Genomic DNA, 13,658 nt, shown 5'->3' with positions numbered 1-13,658 from the left:
TATATAAACTTGGAACAAGCTTATAATAAGAAAATATATAAAATTATATAAATAAAAAAAATATTTTGCACATATAATAAATAAATTAAATATTTTATTTATTGAATTAAGGATCGAGGGAGATATTTTTGTTTATTTATTAATTTTTGACAAGACGGAAATTCTTGTGCTCGAAGTCGGCTATAACTAGAGGGATATAAAAGCGAAACGGAACGCTGAAAACGAATCAGAAAAGAAAAGAAACGAATCACTCGTTCTTTTCGCTTCGCGCTACTCTCGCTTTCTTGTTCCCTTAACAACCAAGCTTCAAACAGTACAGTTTCCCGCCAATTTTTTACGAGGCGAAGGTTTCGTATAATCTACTCCATCGTGCCGCAGTCATTTCCGCCGGTTGATGGCGATGGAGATGACTCCGGCTTTGGTGGTCTCGGCTTCATTATGTTCAGTGACCGCTCTCTTTCGTGGTGAAATCTTAAGCAGCATCAGGAGCAAGGCAGTGTGTCGTCTGATTGTCTTATCTCGCGTTCTCGATCAAACCTGGTTTGATCGCTAATGGTTTGCGTTTAGAAGGAGAGCGTTCTTCGTTTTTTGCTGGCTTTTCGTTGCTCATGTTGTTCATTGTTTCGTTGTTTCTGGAGAGTCAGATGACTTCGGTGTTCTTACTGCAGAGGATTCCTCGGAGGTTCATAGAAGGTAATGATCTCGATCGATTGCGCTTTGAGGATCTTTTTGGTTATCAGAAATCGAAGCTTGCTCTGGTGAGTGTTCGAGTTCCGAATCTTTCTTGTATTCTCAAGTTATGGTTTAATTAGTCACTCGAATGAACTTATCTGACAATGAATTGAGTTACATGCTTCACTATCCATTTCTATGTCTTCTGTCTTGGAAGACGAATTCAAACTAATATCATCGCTAGGTTTGGAATAATAGAATGTGTTGATTAGTTTTTTTGCTTTCTGAAAGAAATTATTTGTACGACTTTCTAATTAGAGCGATATGCATACCTCTAGGTGCAATGATAAGTCGAACGTTTATATGACTAATGTGCCCTGCCTTAAGACTTCTAAGTAACTCATAGATTGAGCTCTATGGCTTTGCTGATGGTATTGATCTTTTAAGTGACTGAGCCGGAAGTTACGAGCACCTACAGAAACGAAGGTATATCTGTTCGAGGTGGTGATTAGCGCATCATTGCGTTGCAGTTCTTATATTACGCTATATCATCGAAACTGGCTAACTGCATTACAAAGTTGCTATCTCAAGTCAGATTGAAACTATTGTTGTCGATTTCGACAATTAGACACCAGAAACTTCTTACCAAACTCTCGGATCCGAAGCCTTTTGTGAACTGCTTTTATCTTCTTTGTTCTAAGTGCTTCTTAAACGATACACACGAGCATGCACTGGATTTTAACTGATACAATTTTTTTCTTCTTTTTACAGTGAAGTTGCATTAAAAATGAAATCCTGTTTTTAGAATATATAGTCATGTATTTTGACCTTTGAGGCATGGAAGAACTGTAGGTGAAAATCTTCGAATGACATGATAGATACAGTTAATGGAAATGAACTGTGGATTCCGGTGTACGCCTATCCCACTGTTCCTACTGTGATCATCTGCCAATAACATCATCAATTTGGAATTGGTATGTTTTTGCGTTTATATAAATATTATAAGCTGACGGAGTTTTCACTTTCGACTCCATGCTGATAATTAGTTGCTTTCCATACCAGCGATCACTGTTTGTTTCCCAATCTATAAGATTGTGTCATAGTGACTGAGTATTATTGGCTTGTAGAGATTCACAATCCTGTTCTTAATTACTGGTAATGAAGAACATGAAGAAGCTTGGATGTGATTTAGGTGAGGTATTTGACATTGCTTTTGTTACTTGTATTGCATAATTGATTTTTATTTGCTCAAATAGCGTAGTGTAAGAAGTCACATGATACATGATTCTCTTGGCATATTCCGCAAGACAGGGTACGGATGTGTCGTTGAAGCATCTGAGACTCATCGAATTTGTGGAACAACTTGGATCACCTTTCATTCATCGTATGTCCACTACAACTCTCTTATAATTAGTTTTCTTAGTGATTGGGATTGAACGATTACATTGAACAATGAGAAGTTGTAGATATTATTTATGTTTAATATGGTTCGAAAACAGTGGACATGGGAAGGTTGTTTTTTTTGTAGATTGGAGTTTCTGTTGCTTCCAAGTTCTATTCTCTGTCTGTCACTTACATGCTTTAATGATATAGGGTATAACCTATCTATTGAGGTTTGAATTCTTTATCTATAGAGACTTGAACATTCTACTAGTGGTATAGAGGTCTAAATTCTTTATGGTTTTCCAAACTTAGATAATGAAAAACGTAAGTGTACAAAACGAAGGCTAGGTACAAAGGAATGGCGTTATGTTGTTATTTTCAATGGTTACATGGATGCCTGTAGGATAAGACTGCTACGTATCATATATGAGCTTGTCACAGTTAGTGGATGCACCACCTAGTTTCTGTTCTTGGTTTTTTCTTTTTTCTTTTTCTTGTTCTTTTAAACGAGATTAATGGCTGCTTTGGTGTCACATCAATGTTGTAGAAGCAGGAATTCATTTGGTATGACTTGAGATCAAGACGTTTCATCACTGATGTCTGCTTTTGTTCATTTTTCTTGTGATTTTTTCTGTTACTATATTTAGATCCAAGTATTTGTAGGAGACTGCTTCACGTTTAGGACTTCGTGATTGTTTAAGTCATTATGGCTTTGGTCATGACGTAAATGATATCTTATACTTGGCCGATATTGTTTTTAGTGAATTTTTGCAAAATGTACAAGATTTTCCTCCCCTATTCATTCGGGCCATGACCTTTGGATCCCCAATACTGGCACCTGATTTGCCCATTATTAACGAATATGTAAGTTCATTCAAGTTCTCCTTTTGTTATTGTACTATAGAACAATAGTCTCATTTTCCTTCGTTTCCATTTTACGTCTCTCCCCCCTTCCTCTACTAGAAAGGAAAAGTATAATAGTAGTGTCTTGAAACGTGCAGGTTGTCGAGGGGATCCATGGGTTAATTTTTACTAAATTCAGTTCGGATGCTTTGATAAGAGCTCTCTCGATTCTTTGTTCTGATGGAAGGCTCACTAGAATTGCAAACAATAATGCTTCATCCGGAAGATTGCTAACTAAAAATGTGCTTGCTACAGAGTGCATTGCTGGATATACAAATCTCTTGGAGGAAGTTCTCAAGAGATTTGCATATCCAAGTAAGAGCTTGAAAGGGCAGGGCGGCCAGTCCGCATTTACGAGATATACAGCGGATCTGGTGCTTGGACATTTTTGCATCATGGTGCTCTTTTTCGTGGACTTAGTCTTGTGAGCTTCTCCCATCCATAATATCTCTCACATTACCTCTATTCCTGTTCTTCAATTTCCCCCCATGTTGACTCTATTACAATGGATTCCATTTTTTGGCTTGAATATTTATTGACTGAAATCTTGATATTTGGGCTGCAGGATGTTTGTTGATTTCATTAGATGCCGTAGACAGGAAGCTTGACAATGTCATATGAATGTTCTTGCTTGCTTCCTCAGGGCTGGAGGTAAATATCCTTTTTTTTTTTCCTCTCCTTGAGGAGATTACTTTTATGGCGTAGTTTTTTTTTTTAAACTACGAGTCGAGGGGCTTGGCAATGTCAAAAATGTTCAAATCACTTCTATATACATTTCCAAAACTTTTTCAGGAAGGATTTCTAAATCACTTTTGGCTTTTTGGTTTTTGATTTCTAACCAAATATTCATAGATAAATAAATAAATAAAACTTCGAAAAGTATTTCCAAGGGATTAGAAGAACTTCGTATTCTTCTAACCATTTTTAAATTAGAACACTTGTTATACTAACACATTTAAAAGCCTTCAAAGCACTTTTCCTCTCTTAGAATTTCTCAAAGACGTTAAAAATATTTCGAACACTACCATTTACGTAAGTGTTATTGTTGGTTGTTGGAAATCCTGATAAATGCGTGGGCATATCATAGTGGGCGGAGAATGATTTGCTTAAATCAAAGAGCAACATCCGTTTGAAGAACGTCAGGAGTTCATGTGGTCGGGATCCTTCCAACATTGCAATGCTGAAGCCATGGATACAAATTTGGCTGAAACTCGTTAACAGGAGATGTATGTATGTTGGGAAGGGATTTATGTAAGCGATAGGAACAAAGGCTTGGGCTAAGCTTAAGCATGAATCACAGTCAAAAGCCGCTTGGAGGATAGAAGAACTTAAATAATTTTGTCGTCAATGGTCCTTTTTAAAAAAAAAAAAAAAATTAATTGATGAAATATTTAGTTCTATTCTTGCTGCAGATTGGAGATGCATATTCTAGATAGAGAGTCGTTGCTTTCTAACCCAGCGGCGGATGGTTGGTACAATTCAACGAGTACAGAAGACCGTCAAATTCAAGTACGTGACTTTCTTTCAAGCTTTTTTTGCAATGATTCTTTCAGTTTCTAAAATCCAATTTAGACACTTAACCAACTTGAAAATGATGGATAAAAAAAAAAAAAAAAAATCATATTTTGGTAAGTGATTTTTTTAATGAATTAGTGATTATTTTTAAGAGGGTTTATCTGAACTATTTCTAGTTAAAAAAATATTTTAATTTTGTCATTTGTTTAAAAAATGTTTGTAATATTACACTTGACTTTTTATTTGATGAAAAATAACATGTTTGAATGTCATTTTTCATATAGATTAAGGTTTGGGTCATCATCACATCACCTCCACGTTAATATTGAAATAAATTTTTAGTTCAAAAAAATAGTTTAAAACCATATATTTGCCATTTTTGTTTGAAATAATAGAAATTTTAAATAAATAGTTAGGTTCTATTTTTTTTTTTAAAAAAAAATTTACGCTGAGTACTTTTTTTTTTATAAAAAAAAGTTATTTTTAACAAAATCACTTCTACCCTTAATAGGTGGAGAAAAATTAAATTAATAAAAATAAGTTCCCCAATTTTAGAAGNCTTCCGATCTACCTTTTTTTAGAAAAAAAAATAAAATAATAAATAAATAAAATAAAAAAACCTTTACCAACTTTAAAAAAATTTAAAAACACTCTTATAAATTGAAAGTTTAATATTTTGCTTAAAACATACCTTAACCTTAAGGTAAGAGTTTCAAAAACCCCCTTTAAAAGTTTTTCAAAACCTTTTTATAAATTAAGTTAGTTGTACTAATGTAATTTTAAAATTTTATGGATATTTTATAAACATAATACAAACGAACTTCTACTAAACCGATAAATTGTGTTACGAAATTGTCCATAAAATATTAAAGTACATTATTTAGGTGATTTTTCTCAAAAACAAAACTTTGTGACTTGTTGAAATAGATTGTGGTAGCGAAAAAGCTTTCAACGCTGCCAGGCGCCCCCTTACTTTTCCAAATATTTTTTCAAATTCATTTTTTGATATAGAAGTGTGCTTTTTTGAAATTGCCATTAAAAAGTTAGAATTGATTATTCTTATTCATTATTAGAGGTGAAAAACTTCTAAAAAAGTATTTTAAAATAAAATATTGACTTTTTAAAATAGAAGTATATTATTAAAACATAGTACAAAGTTTTAGGTGTATTTTTTTCTATTTAACCTAATAAAATACTTTTTTGTTTGTTTATATATTTTTTGAAGCGTGTTTGGACGATTATATTACTTAAAAAACAAACAAAAGGAAAAGAAAGCCAAAGAAAGCGAGACAGTGTACTTAGAAAGATTTAAGAAATTTTTATTACATTTTAATAAATCAACATCATTTAAAATACTTGGTCTATAAAAATCAAATAATCTAACTGGAATCGTGCCAATAAAATTCGATCCATTTATTTCTTTTATTGACACTATTATTATACTCTATCTCGAGGTAAAAAAATTAATAATTCTAGGTAAAAGAATACCCTGATTCAATTTTCATTCGGGCAAGCTTCAAGAAATTGCCTTATTTTGCCTCTTTCTTCATTCGTGAGTTCTGGGTCGTCTCCAGTTAACCTTCCTCGGACAATAGCTCTCTCACTACTTGGATCATCATCACCATCAACCTGACAAAAAGATCGGTTTTAAGAATTTAAGTGTTTGAATAAAAAAACGGTTTGGATGTGACTTTAGTTTTTTAACAAGTTTCCAAAACTTGTTTTAGTTTTTAGAATTTAGCTGGAAACTCCAATGTTTCCTAAATTGAGATAGAAAATATAAAAGAAATGATAGAGAAAATAAGCACAAGTTCTAGAAACAAAAAACCAAAACCAAATAGTTGTCCAACGTAACTTTAAATTTTCAAAGCTTAATTTGAATTATACAAACATTTGTTAAAAAAAAAAAGAAAAAAAAAAAAAAGAGCAAAACACCAAATTATATTGTTTTAAAGTTATATTGAAGTATTTATAGACTTAATTGTCTAAAATAAAAATCAAATAGTTACAAAATAGTACCAACTGAAAAATTAAATAGTTCACTATGAAAAAAGAACACAATTTTTAAAAACCAAAAATTAAATGGTAATCAAGTGAATTTTAAGTTTTCAAATTGTAGTTTGAATTTTAAAAACATTTGTGAAAAATAGATAACAAAAACAAAAGAAACTTGATTTTAGAAAAACCAAACATCAAATATTAATTTCCCATTTAATAACCATTTGATTTTTGAAAAATTATATTTGTTTTATTACAAATTTTCTACAATAACTTTCATTTTTCTTAAAAAATTATTTAAATTTTTGGCCAAATAGAAAGCATTTTTTATTTATTTATAGAATGTAACTTTTTAATTTTCAAATCTTGTGAAATTAGTCTTTATAGACTTATTTTATTAAAAATATATATAAATAGCAAGTAAGTGCAAGTTAAAATCATGTTAAGAAATAATAATAAATAAATAAGAAGGAATAATTTCATTAATTATGGAGATCGTACTTGAATGAAATTGTTGACGTGGCCATCTTTGTTGGGTGGAGTGACGGGCTCGGTTTCGTTGCACCTCCATTGACCATCAATGATATATTTGTATTCATATAGTCCTTCCTGTTAAACCAAATGACAAAATTACAAGAAACCAACAACCACACCACTATTTCAACATAATGAATTGAAAAAATCACTCATACCGCCAGTTCCTTGTTGAGAATCCATACACCTCGTTCCTTGTCGAATTTTAATAGAACCCTCTGGGACAAAAATTCCACAAATATAACAATAAATACTTCTTACTAATCAAAGTTGTTGATAATTCTTACAGCTAAGGCCTAATAACTTTTATCCGGATCGAAAAAGTTCAAAATTTTCATTTTTAATTTGGCCACAAGTGAAATAGTAGAATACATCCCTTAGCCGGTATGATTGTTAATCCTATCTTTTTTTTATTTTCTTTAATTCATCACGATCATGCGAGAGGGAGAAAACTATTTATTAAATCATCATCACCAACCTGCAGATAATTTATCAGGGACAAACAAAGTGCAAAACAAAGAAGGAAAGAAAGAAAAAAGGGTGTGATACAGAAGCAGTATGGTTAAGCAATTCAGATTGCACAGAAAATTCTTCTTTTGCATGCTACAGTGAATTAAAGACGTGCAGATAGATACCTTTAAAAACTATGATGTAATGCAGAATGCATAGAAACAGTATAGTTAAAGACAATGATTCAAAGGTTGATCCATGTACTTCTGACTGATGATAATCCTATTAATGTTATAACCTATAATATAGTTAATTAGAGGGAAAAACTCCATTTGTGTAACAACTCATATGATGCATCAAGTTATCTAAATTGGTATCCGTGAGTTGAAACTCTTTTTTTTAATGCAAAACTCGGAGACTAAATACATCCATAAGATGGAAAGACAGCCTAAAGGCACTGGGGAAATAGCATCCACAGAAATGCAGAATATTCACGAGAGCTTAGGCTCAAAGTAAATAATACCACTGCGGAGGTTCATTTAATGCCCAATTCCACAACTTCACACCATCCATAGAAAACGCCAAAAGATGGTTCAAATTCTTTCTAGGATATAAATAGCATCCAAACTACGTGTCTATGAAACGAAAAATTTCAATTTACAACCCTGATATACTTGTTATGCTATCTAGACAAAGAATTAAAAGGATTCAAATTTAAAACATAAGATTTAAAAATCTCATCAATTGTCAACTACTTCCTGCTATGAATGCATATTTAAGGACTGTTTAGAGTATCCAAATATCTTGTGATCTATTAAAGAAAAGTATTAAGCAAGAGAAATTAAAGACATATGTTACACGTATATACCGTTTTCCAAAACTAAATCAAATGTTCAAGTGATAGGCATCAATCAAGCAGATGGTAGAGGAAGAAAGAAAGAAAAATGGTTACCTGACCCCATCCAATATCAAGTCCAGATACCTCTACAATTGAGCATTGGTCATCTTCCCACGATAAAGTGATGGGCTTCTTTTTAAATCCCGAAAGCTTCAAGTAAAATACATCGGTCAATCACTTTCGTAATACATTATAACAAAGAGATGATAAGATGCGAAGTCAGCTTTCTCAAAATTCATGTGGCGATGAAATTAAAAAAACAAGATTAAAAAAAAAAAAAAAAAAAAAAGGACAGTAGCTGAAAAGTTAAGTCAACAGAAATTGGTAGCTCCTCTACTCATTTGTGTAGGTTTTCAATTGTCCCAATTAACGAGCACTCATGGCTAAATTCAATGCTGAAAAATATACCAAAATTAAAATTAGAGAACAAGTTACGAAGTCAGCTAAGGAACTACCCACGGAACTCAATTAAAAAAAACAATGATCTTCAGCTTTGGGGATAAAAACTATTATGCAAAAAGATATTGAAATATAAGTATTTATTTTTTTTAAAAAAAAAGAAAAAAAGAAAAAAAGAAAAAAAAAAAAGGATGAAATATATATATACTTACAATATCAGCCGTTGAACTTTTAATAGCATCTATTTTTGGGAAGCATGGTCGTTTGCTCTGCAAAGAAAGCAAATCCAAGAACATTCAGCAACATTAGACGTATATAGTTTGAGATCAGTACTTTATGATTAACAAAAAGGTTGTAGCCGTGATTACAAGTCAAGAAACTAGTTGACACTTCGGTTAATACAATATTTATAATTAACAAAAAGGTTTATTGACTCCAAACAGAGTTGTAAACGTAGTTTAGATTTATTTTGGCTCTTTGTAATCTTTCAGTTTTATCGAGCTTCGTTTTTTATTATAAAAAAATAAATAAAAAATAAAAACTGATAGATGAGGTTATGTAGATTTTGTATTGCAGTATGGTATGTAACTGAATTCCTATTATTCCAATTCAGCAGAAAATAATAGAAACACGCGGAGTAAATCTAACCAACAGTAAGGTTTTTGAAACTGCTGTACTTTAAATGCACATGAGGGAAGTTACCAGCAGTAATTCTAAAGCCTCATTGAGCGTGTAGCCTCGAACCCAGAACATATAAGCCAGCTGTAGTTCATAAGATATTTCAAGAATTGGTAAGAAACCAATCAAATAATTATCAGTACATTTGATAAAAAGAAAAAGAAAAAAAAACATCAATCTGATAAGTAAAGTTGTGCTACAGACAAACTAAGATGATAATAAGATGGGGGGTCGATCTGCCGCAGCAACGCCCCTATCACCCTTGCGCGCACATCATGCCCACCAACACCTACCTTAACATGCAATTACAAATACAAATATAATTCAATATGAATCTCACTTTTCTCTGGCAGACCCAAGTTATATGCCTAGTTTTAAAATTTTAAAAACTAAAAGATTTTTTGTTTATAAAAAACTACTGCACGAACAGATTCCCAATCCTACCTTAACATTCTTCAGATTAAAATGATGTTCACAATCGGATTTCATATGACAACAACCTCAGATGAAGAAATACACTTGTTAATTAAAATAAAAGGAACAGACAAAAGTGCATTTGATGCTATGTAAGCACAGTTAATCAAACATTAACACTCCTACTGCACCTGAGTATCTCGAACATCTCCAACAAAAGCACGGAAATTTATGTCATGTACCCAGTTATATAGTATAATACATCCTTCGGAATTAAAAGGAAAATGTTGAAATATCAGACATCTATACCAAAAACTTGAATGAAGAGGTATGGAACAGCACATAAAAACCAAGACAACCTTTTTCACGATATATTTTTATCTTTCATGCAATATTATACTCAGTTAAAATTCATTATATTCTGAATAAATAATTTGTACCGTAGCATAATTTATTTCTAGAAGCAAGCTTATGTGCATACCGCAACAGCAGGAGCTCTTCCAAGTCCAGCAGTGCAATGTATATAAGTCACTCCACCGTTTTGGTTTATCGCTTTATGTAATTTGCTTACGACAGCTGGTAATCTTAGCCGTAGGTCGAATGCATCAAAATCCCTGTTGCATCACACTTTAACTGGCCATTGTAGAAAGCAAAATCCTCACATGCTTCAAAAAATCATCATGCATGTGCGCTCATCTTTGAACGAGGTTGAGTGTGTGAATAAATTTATTTGGAATAATAAGCTAGAAACGTTTAAAAGCTGAGTTTAATTAAGATCAAATCCAAGCCAGAGTTTGATGAAATGATGTAAGAAATTTTTTCTGGTGAGATGATGAAATAATTTGAACTTTGAGATAAGTAAATTGAAAACACACACTAGAGATAGCTTAGCCGAGGAGAACCTTGATCAAACAACAAATATCATAAAGAGTATAGGTCTATGGTGGTAGATGAGGGAACAGGAAGTATACGAAAAATCTTGTTTCAGATAACACATAAAGTGAAAAACATGTGCATATAATCTATAGTTCAGAAGGTCGGACTAAAAATAGGTAGTTTCAAAATATACAAATATAAATTCCTATGCAATACTTAGCTTTTTGAAATGCTTTATCAACATAACAAAATATACAAATATAAATTCCTATGCAATACTTAGCTTTTTGAAATGCTTTATCAACATAATGTTGTATCATACTCTACTTCTTACTATCTCGCAAGATTACAAATTACAGTTATATGCTTTACAGATTTACAGCTTACCATTAAAGTACAGTACATTATAGGTCAAGATAACAAACAGCTTTTTACCTTATTTGAGCTCGCAAATGTTCGATATCATCAAACGTCCTTGTATACTCTATTATAGCACCAATGTCAACCCCAAAATATCTTTTCGATGCAGTGAAGGAAATTCAGCATTTCTTTACTTTATTGATGAATTCAATGAATCTTTATTCAGTGAAAAATTAAGGAAAATATTGCTACTGAAATGGAATGTGGATACTCTAAATCTGGATCTTGCTGCAAGCAGAAAATTGTTTTAACTCCAATGCTGCGGAGCTTGTCAACATCCTCTCGAGTCTGACATTCGTTAGGATTAGAATGAAATTGTAAGGGAGGTGGTGCAGAAAAATGTACTAGATGAAAAATGTCAAAAACAATGATCACCTGTAGGCATGACCCTACAATTAAATCCGGACAAATGAAGTTGTAGTTCATTCCCAGCTCATGTCTATATGTCAATACTATATCATAAAGGTCAAAAAGGAATCAGATTAGACAACCGAAGAATAAGAACTAAGAAAGAAACAATCTAAGCTCTAGTTTTATGGTCATAAAAACAAGCAGGTTAGATCATTCAGTCAGCGAACATCCACCTTTGAACTCAAATTTAAAACATGTTACGACTCTAGCACATAATGGAAAATCAAATTTCTAGTTACTTTCTCACCGAACCATTTCTGAATCTGAATGAATTTAATCATGAAATTTATGTAGCAGCACAGTTATTTTCCAGTTCAAAGTGGAGTTGCAGGATGATGGCTCTTACCAGCACCCATAGCTTCTGTCATGTTCTGGCTGTATATCTCAGACTTTTCCTCCTTTTCCTCCTTTTCCTCTTTTTCCTCCTTTGCCTCTTTTTCCTCCTTTGCCTCGGCATCATCCACTTCAGCGCCACTTATTTCAACACTTGATGTAGATCCAGATACGGCCTATAGACAACAAGTCATCATTTCAAATATTTATTGATTATAACGACCAGTGACCTAAAGCTACCAAAACTACAGGTGATCAAACAGATTTATTTGCTGTAAGAATTGATACATTTCCTAAATTGAAAGATGATATATGCATATGCATATGCGCGCGCGCGCGCGCACACACACATTCACAACGATGTTATGCCTCAAACAGAGCTAAAAATTCAATCGGAAAACTGTTTGAAGGAAATAAGCATTAATACGAAACTAACAAATCAATCGCAGTAAAACAATCTTATACAGAATCTCATAATCACTTCTAAGTCGCTAGCTACCTTCACGGAAGAACGTCGATGTAGATCGGTAAAGTTCCTCATCACCTGTATGAAGCAAAACAATCATTTTAACATTCGATAAAAATAACAGAGAGGCTGGATACATAAACTGCAAATACAGAATGTAGCGCGAACGAGAGTACCAGTTTGCAGGGCTGGAACTCAAGCTTTCTCTGCCGGCATTTGAAGCTTCGCAGCGGCAAAGAAGATGATCTGAGAAAGGAAATCATAAGCATAGATTTGGATGAAATTGTTTCAAACAAGACATGAATCGAAAAGTAGATGATGATTTCACTTCAGAACGGACATTGAAAGGTTTTGAAGACAATTCATGGTCGGATTGCGATCGTTCTCCGCCGCGGCAACAAAGCAAATTGTAAGATCTCTCTTGCACTGACTGAAACTTTGGACTTCGAAGAATGGACGTCGATCGGTACCTCGATTCACTTTACGTACGCGCGCAGCATGCTCTCGATCACGTTCCTGTGAATCACAGAGGATGTGTCTTTGCGTGTGATCATGTACGTTGATATTTATATGCTGCCATCTTACATGCATTCAATTTCCCCCCCTTTTTTGCAAAATCGAATTTCCATTTTAGATAAATACTTTATAATTATCAGTCTAATAAATCTTACAAGTAATTTTAATATCAATAAATAATTATAATAATTTCTTACCAGTAAATAAACATTCTACAAATATTTTCAAATTTTATAGAAATAAAATTAGTGGAGAAAATTTTTCACCACGACCATTTTTTTACTGTTACAACTCATCCCGTATTTTTTTCCTTTTTCTTAGTCCTATTTTTAGCTCTTCCTTTGATTTTTTTAAACCTCCGGTAAATATTTTAAATTTAAATTACTAGAGTCCATAAAGTTGAAGAGTAGCGCCTAAAAAACGCTAGAATTTAAAATATATATTAAATAGGTTTATTGCGTTTAAATTTATAATTTTATTGGTCTAAAATTAATATATATATATATATATATATTATATATATATATATATATATATTTTTTTTAAGTATTTTAATTATATATCTAATATATATTTTACCTATTTAACATTTTTTTAAATTCAAGTTTTTATATTTAATTATATATATATATATATCTAATATATATTTTACCTATTTAACATTTTTTTAAATTCAAGTTTTTATATTTAATTATATATATATATATATCTAATATATATTTTACCTATTTAACATTTTTTTAAATTCAAGTTTTTATATTTAATTATATATATATATATATCTAATATATA

At 32.0% G+C, this 13,658-nt stretch overlaps 2 protein-coding genes across 4 annotated transcripts; one reads left to right on the top strand and one right to left on the bottom strand.

Moving 5' to 3' along the window:
• Positions 1 to 249: 249 nt before the first annotated feature.
• LOC111802300 lies at positions 250 to 4,331 on the top strand. Of its 3 annotated transcripts, none has more exons than XR_002816242.1 (7): positions 250 to 758; positions 1,525 to 1,646; positions 1,800 to 1,864; positions 1,984 to 2,056; positions 3,214 to 3,382; positions 3,524 to 3,609; positions 4,046 to 4,331. XR_002816242.1 is itself a non-coding variant. In XM_023686611.1 (4 exons), exons 1-3 carry the CDS (start codon positions 2,866 to 2,868, stop codon positions 3,564 to 3,566), a joined length of 423 nt encoding a protein of 140 aa, XP_023542379.1. In that variant the 5' UTR covers positions 2,833 to 2,865; the 3' UTR covers positions 3,567 to 3,609; positions 4,046 to 4,331. The 3 variants fall into 3 exon arrangements, 1 of the variants encoding a protein (XP_023542379.1); XR_002816243.1 differs by having other exon boundaries at positions 1,735 to 1,864; positions 3,057 to 3,382; XM_023686611.1 differs by lacking the exons at positions 250 to 758; positions 1,525 to 1,646; positions 1,800 to 1,864; positions 1,984 to 2,056 and adding an exon at positions 2,833 to 2,919 and having other exon boundaries at positions 3,057 to 3,382.
• Positions 4,332 to 5,857: 1,526 nt separating this feature from the next.
• LOC111802109 (phosphoglucan phosphatase DSP4, amyloplastic-like) lies at positions 5,858 to 12,883 on the bottom strand. The gene is made up of 14 exons (XM_023686357.1): positions 12,691 to 12,883; positions 12,527 to 12,596; positions 12,384 to 12,428; positions 11,898 to 12,060; positions 11,516 to 11,592; positions 11,352 to 11,428; positions 11,156 to 11,236; positions 10,326 to 10,458; positions 9,455 to 9,514; positions 8,965 to 9,021; positions 8,408 to 8,503; positions 7,164 to 7,223; positions 6,973 to 7,080; positions 5,858 to 6,102 (listed from the first exon to the last, which is right to left on the bottom strand). Exons 1-14 carry the CDS (start codon positions 12,714 to 12,716, stop codon positions 5,968 to 5,970), a joined length of 1,188 nt encoding a protein of 395 aa, XP_023542125.1. The 5' UTR covers positions 12,717 to 12,883; the 3' UTR covers positions 5,858 to 5,967.
• Positions 12,884 to 13,658: the final 775 nt, after the last annotated feature.

The sequence above is a fragment of the Cucurbita pepo genome, chromosome LG09, assembly GCF_002806865.2.
Source record: "Cucurbita pepo subsp. pepo cultivar mu-cu-16 chromosome LG09, ASM280686v2, whole genome shotgun sequence".
Lineage (NCBI taxonomy): Eukaryota > Viridiplantae > Streptophyta > Magnoliopsida > Cucurbitales > Cucurbitaceae > Cucurbita > Cucurbita pepo.
The sequence above is the reverse complement of the archived record's forward strand: the minus strand, read 5'-3'. Positions and strand labels throughout refer to the sequence as shown.

Excerpts from the sequence above, each read along its gene's own strand:
- LOC111802300 (XM_023686611.1), top strand. The coding sequence starts at position 2,866 with ATGACCTTTGGATCCCCAATACTGGCACCTGATTTGCCCATTATTAAC. Across the intron at positions 2,920-3,056 it reads TGCCCATTATTAACGAATAT|GTTGTCGAGGGGATCCATGG; the intron begins GTAAGTTCATTC and ends TGAAACGTGCAG. Across the intron at positions 3,383-3,523 it reads TTTTTCGTGGACTTAGTCTT|GATGTTTGTTGATTTCATTA; the intron begins GTGAGCTTCTCC and ends TTTGGGCTGCAG.
- LOC111802109 (XM_023686357.1), bottom strand. The coding sequence starts at position 12,716 with ATGAATTGTCTTCAAAACCTTTCAAT. Across the intron at positions 9,022-9,454 it reads AGGCTTTAGAATTACTGCTG|AGCAAACGACCATGCTTCCC; the intron begins GTAACTTCCCTC and ends CTTTCTTTGCAG. Across the intron at positions 8,504-8,964 it reads AAAGTTCAACGGCTGATATT|CTTTCGGGATTTAAAAAGAA; the intron begins GTAAGTATATAT and ends TTTTACTTGAAG.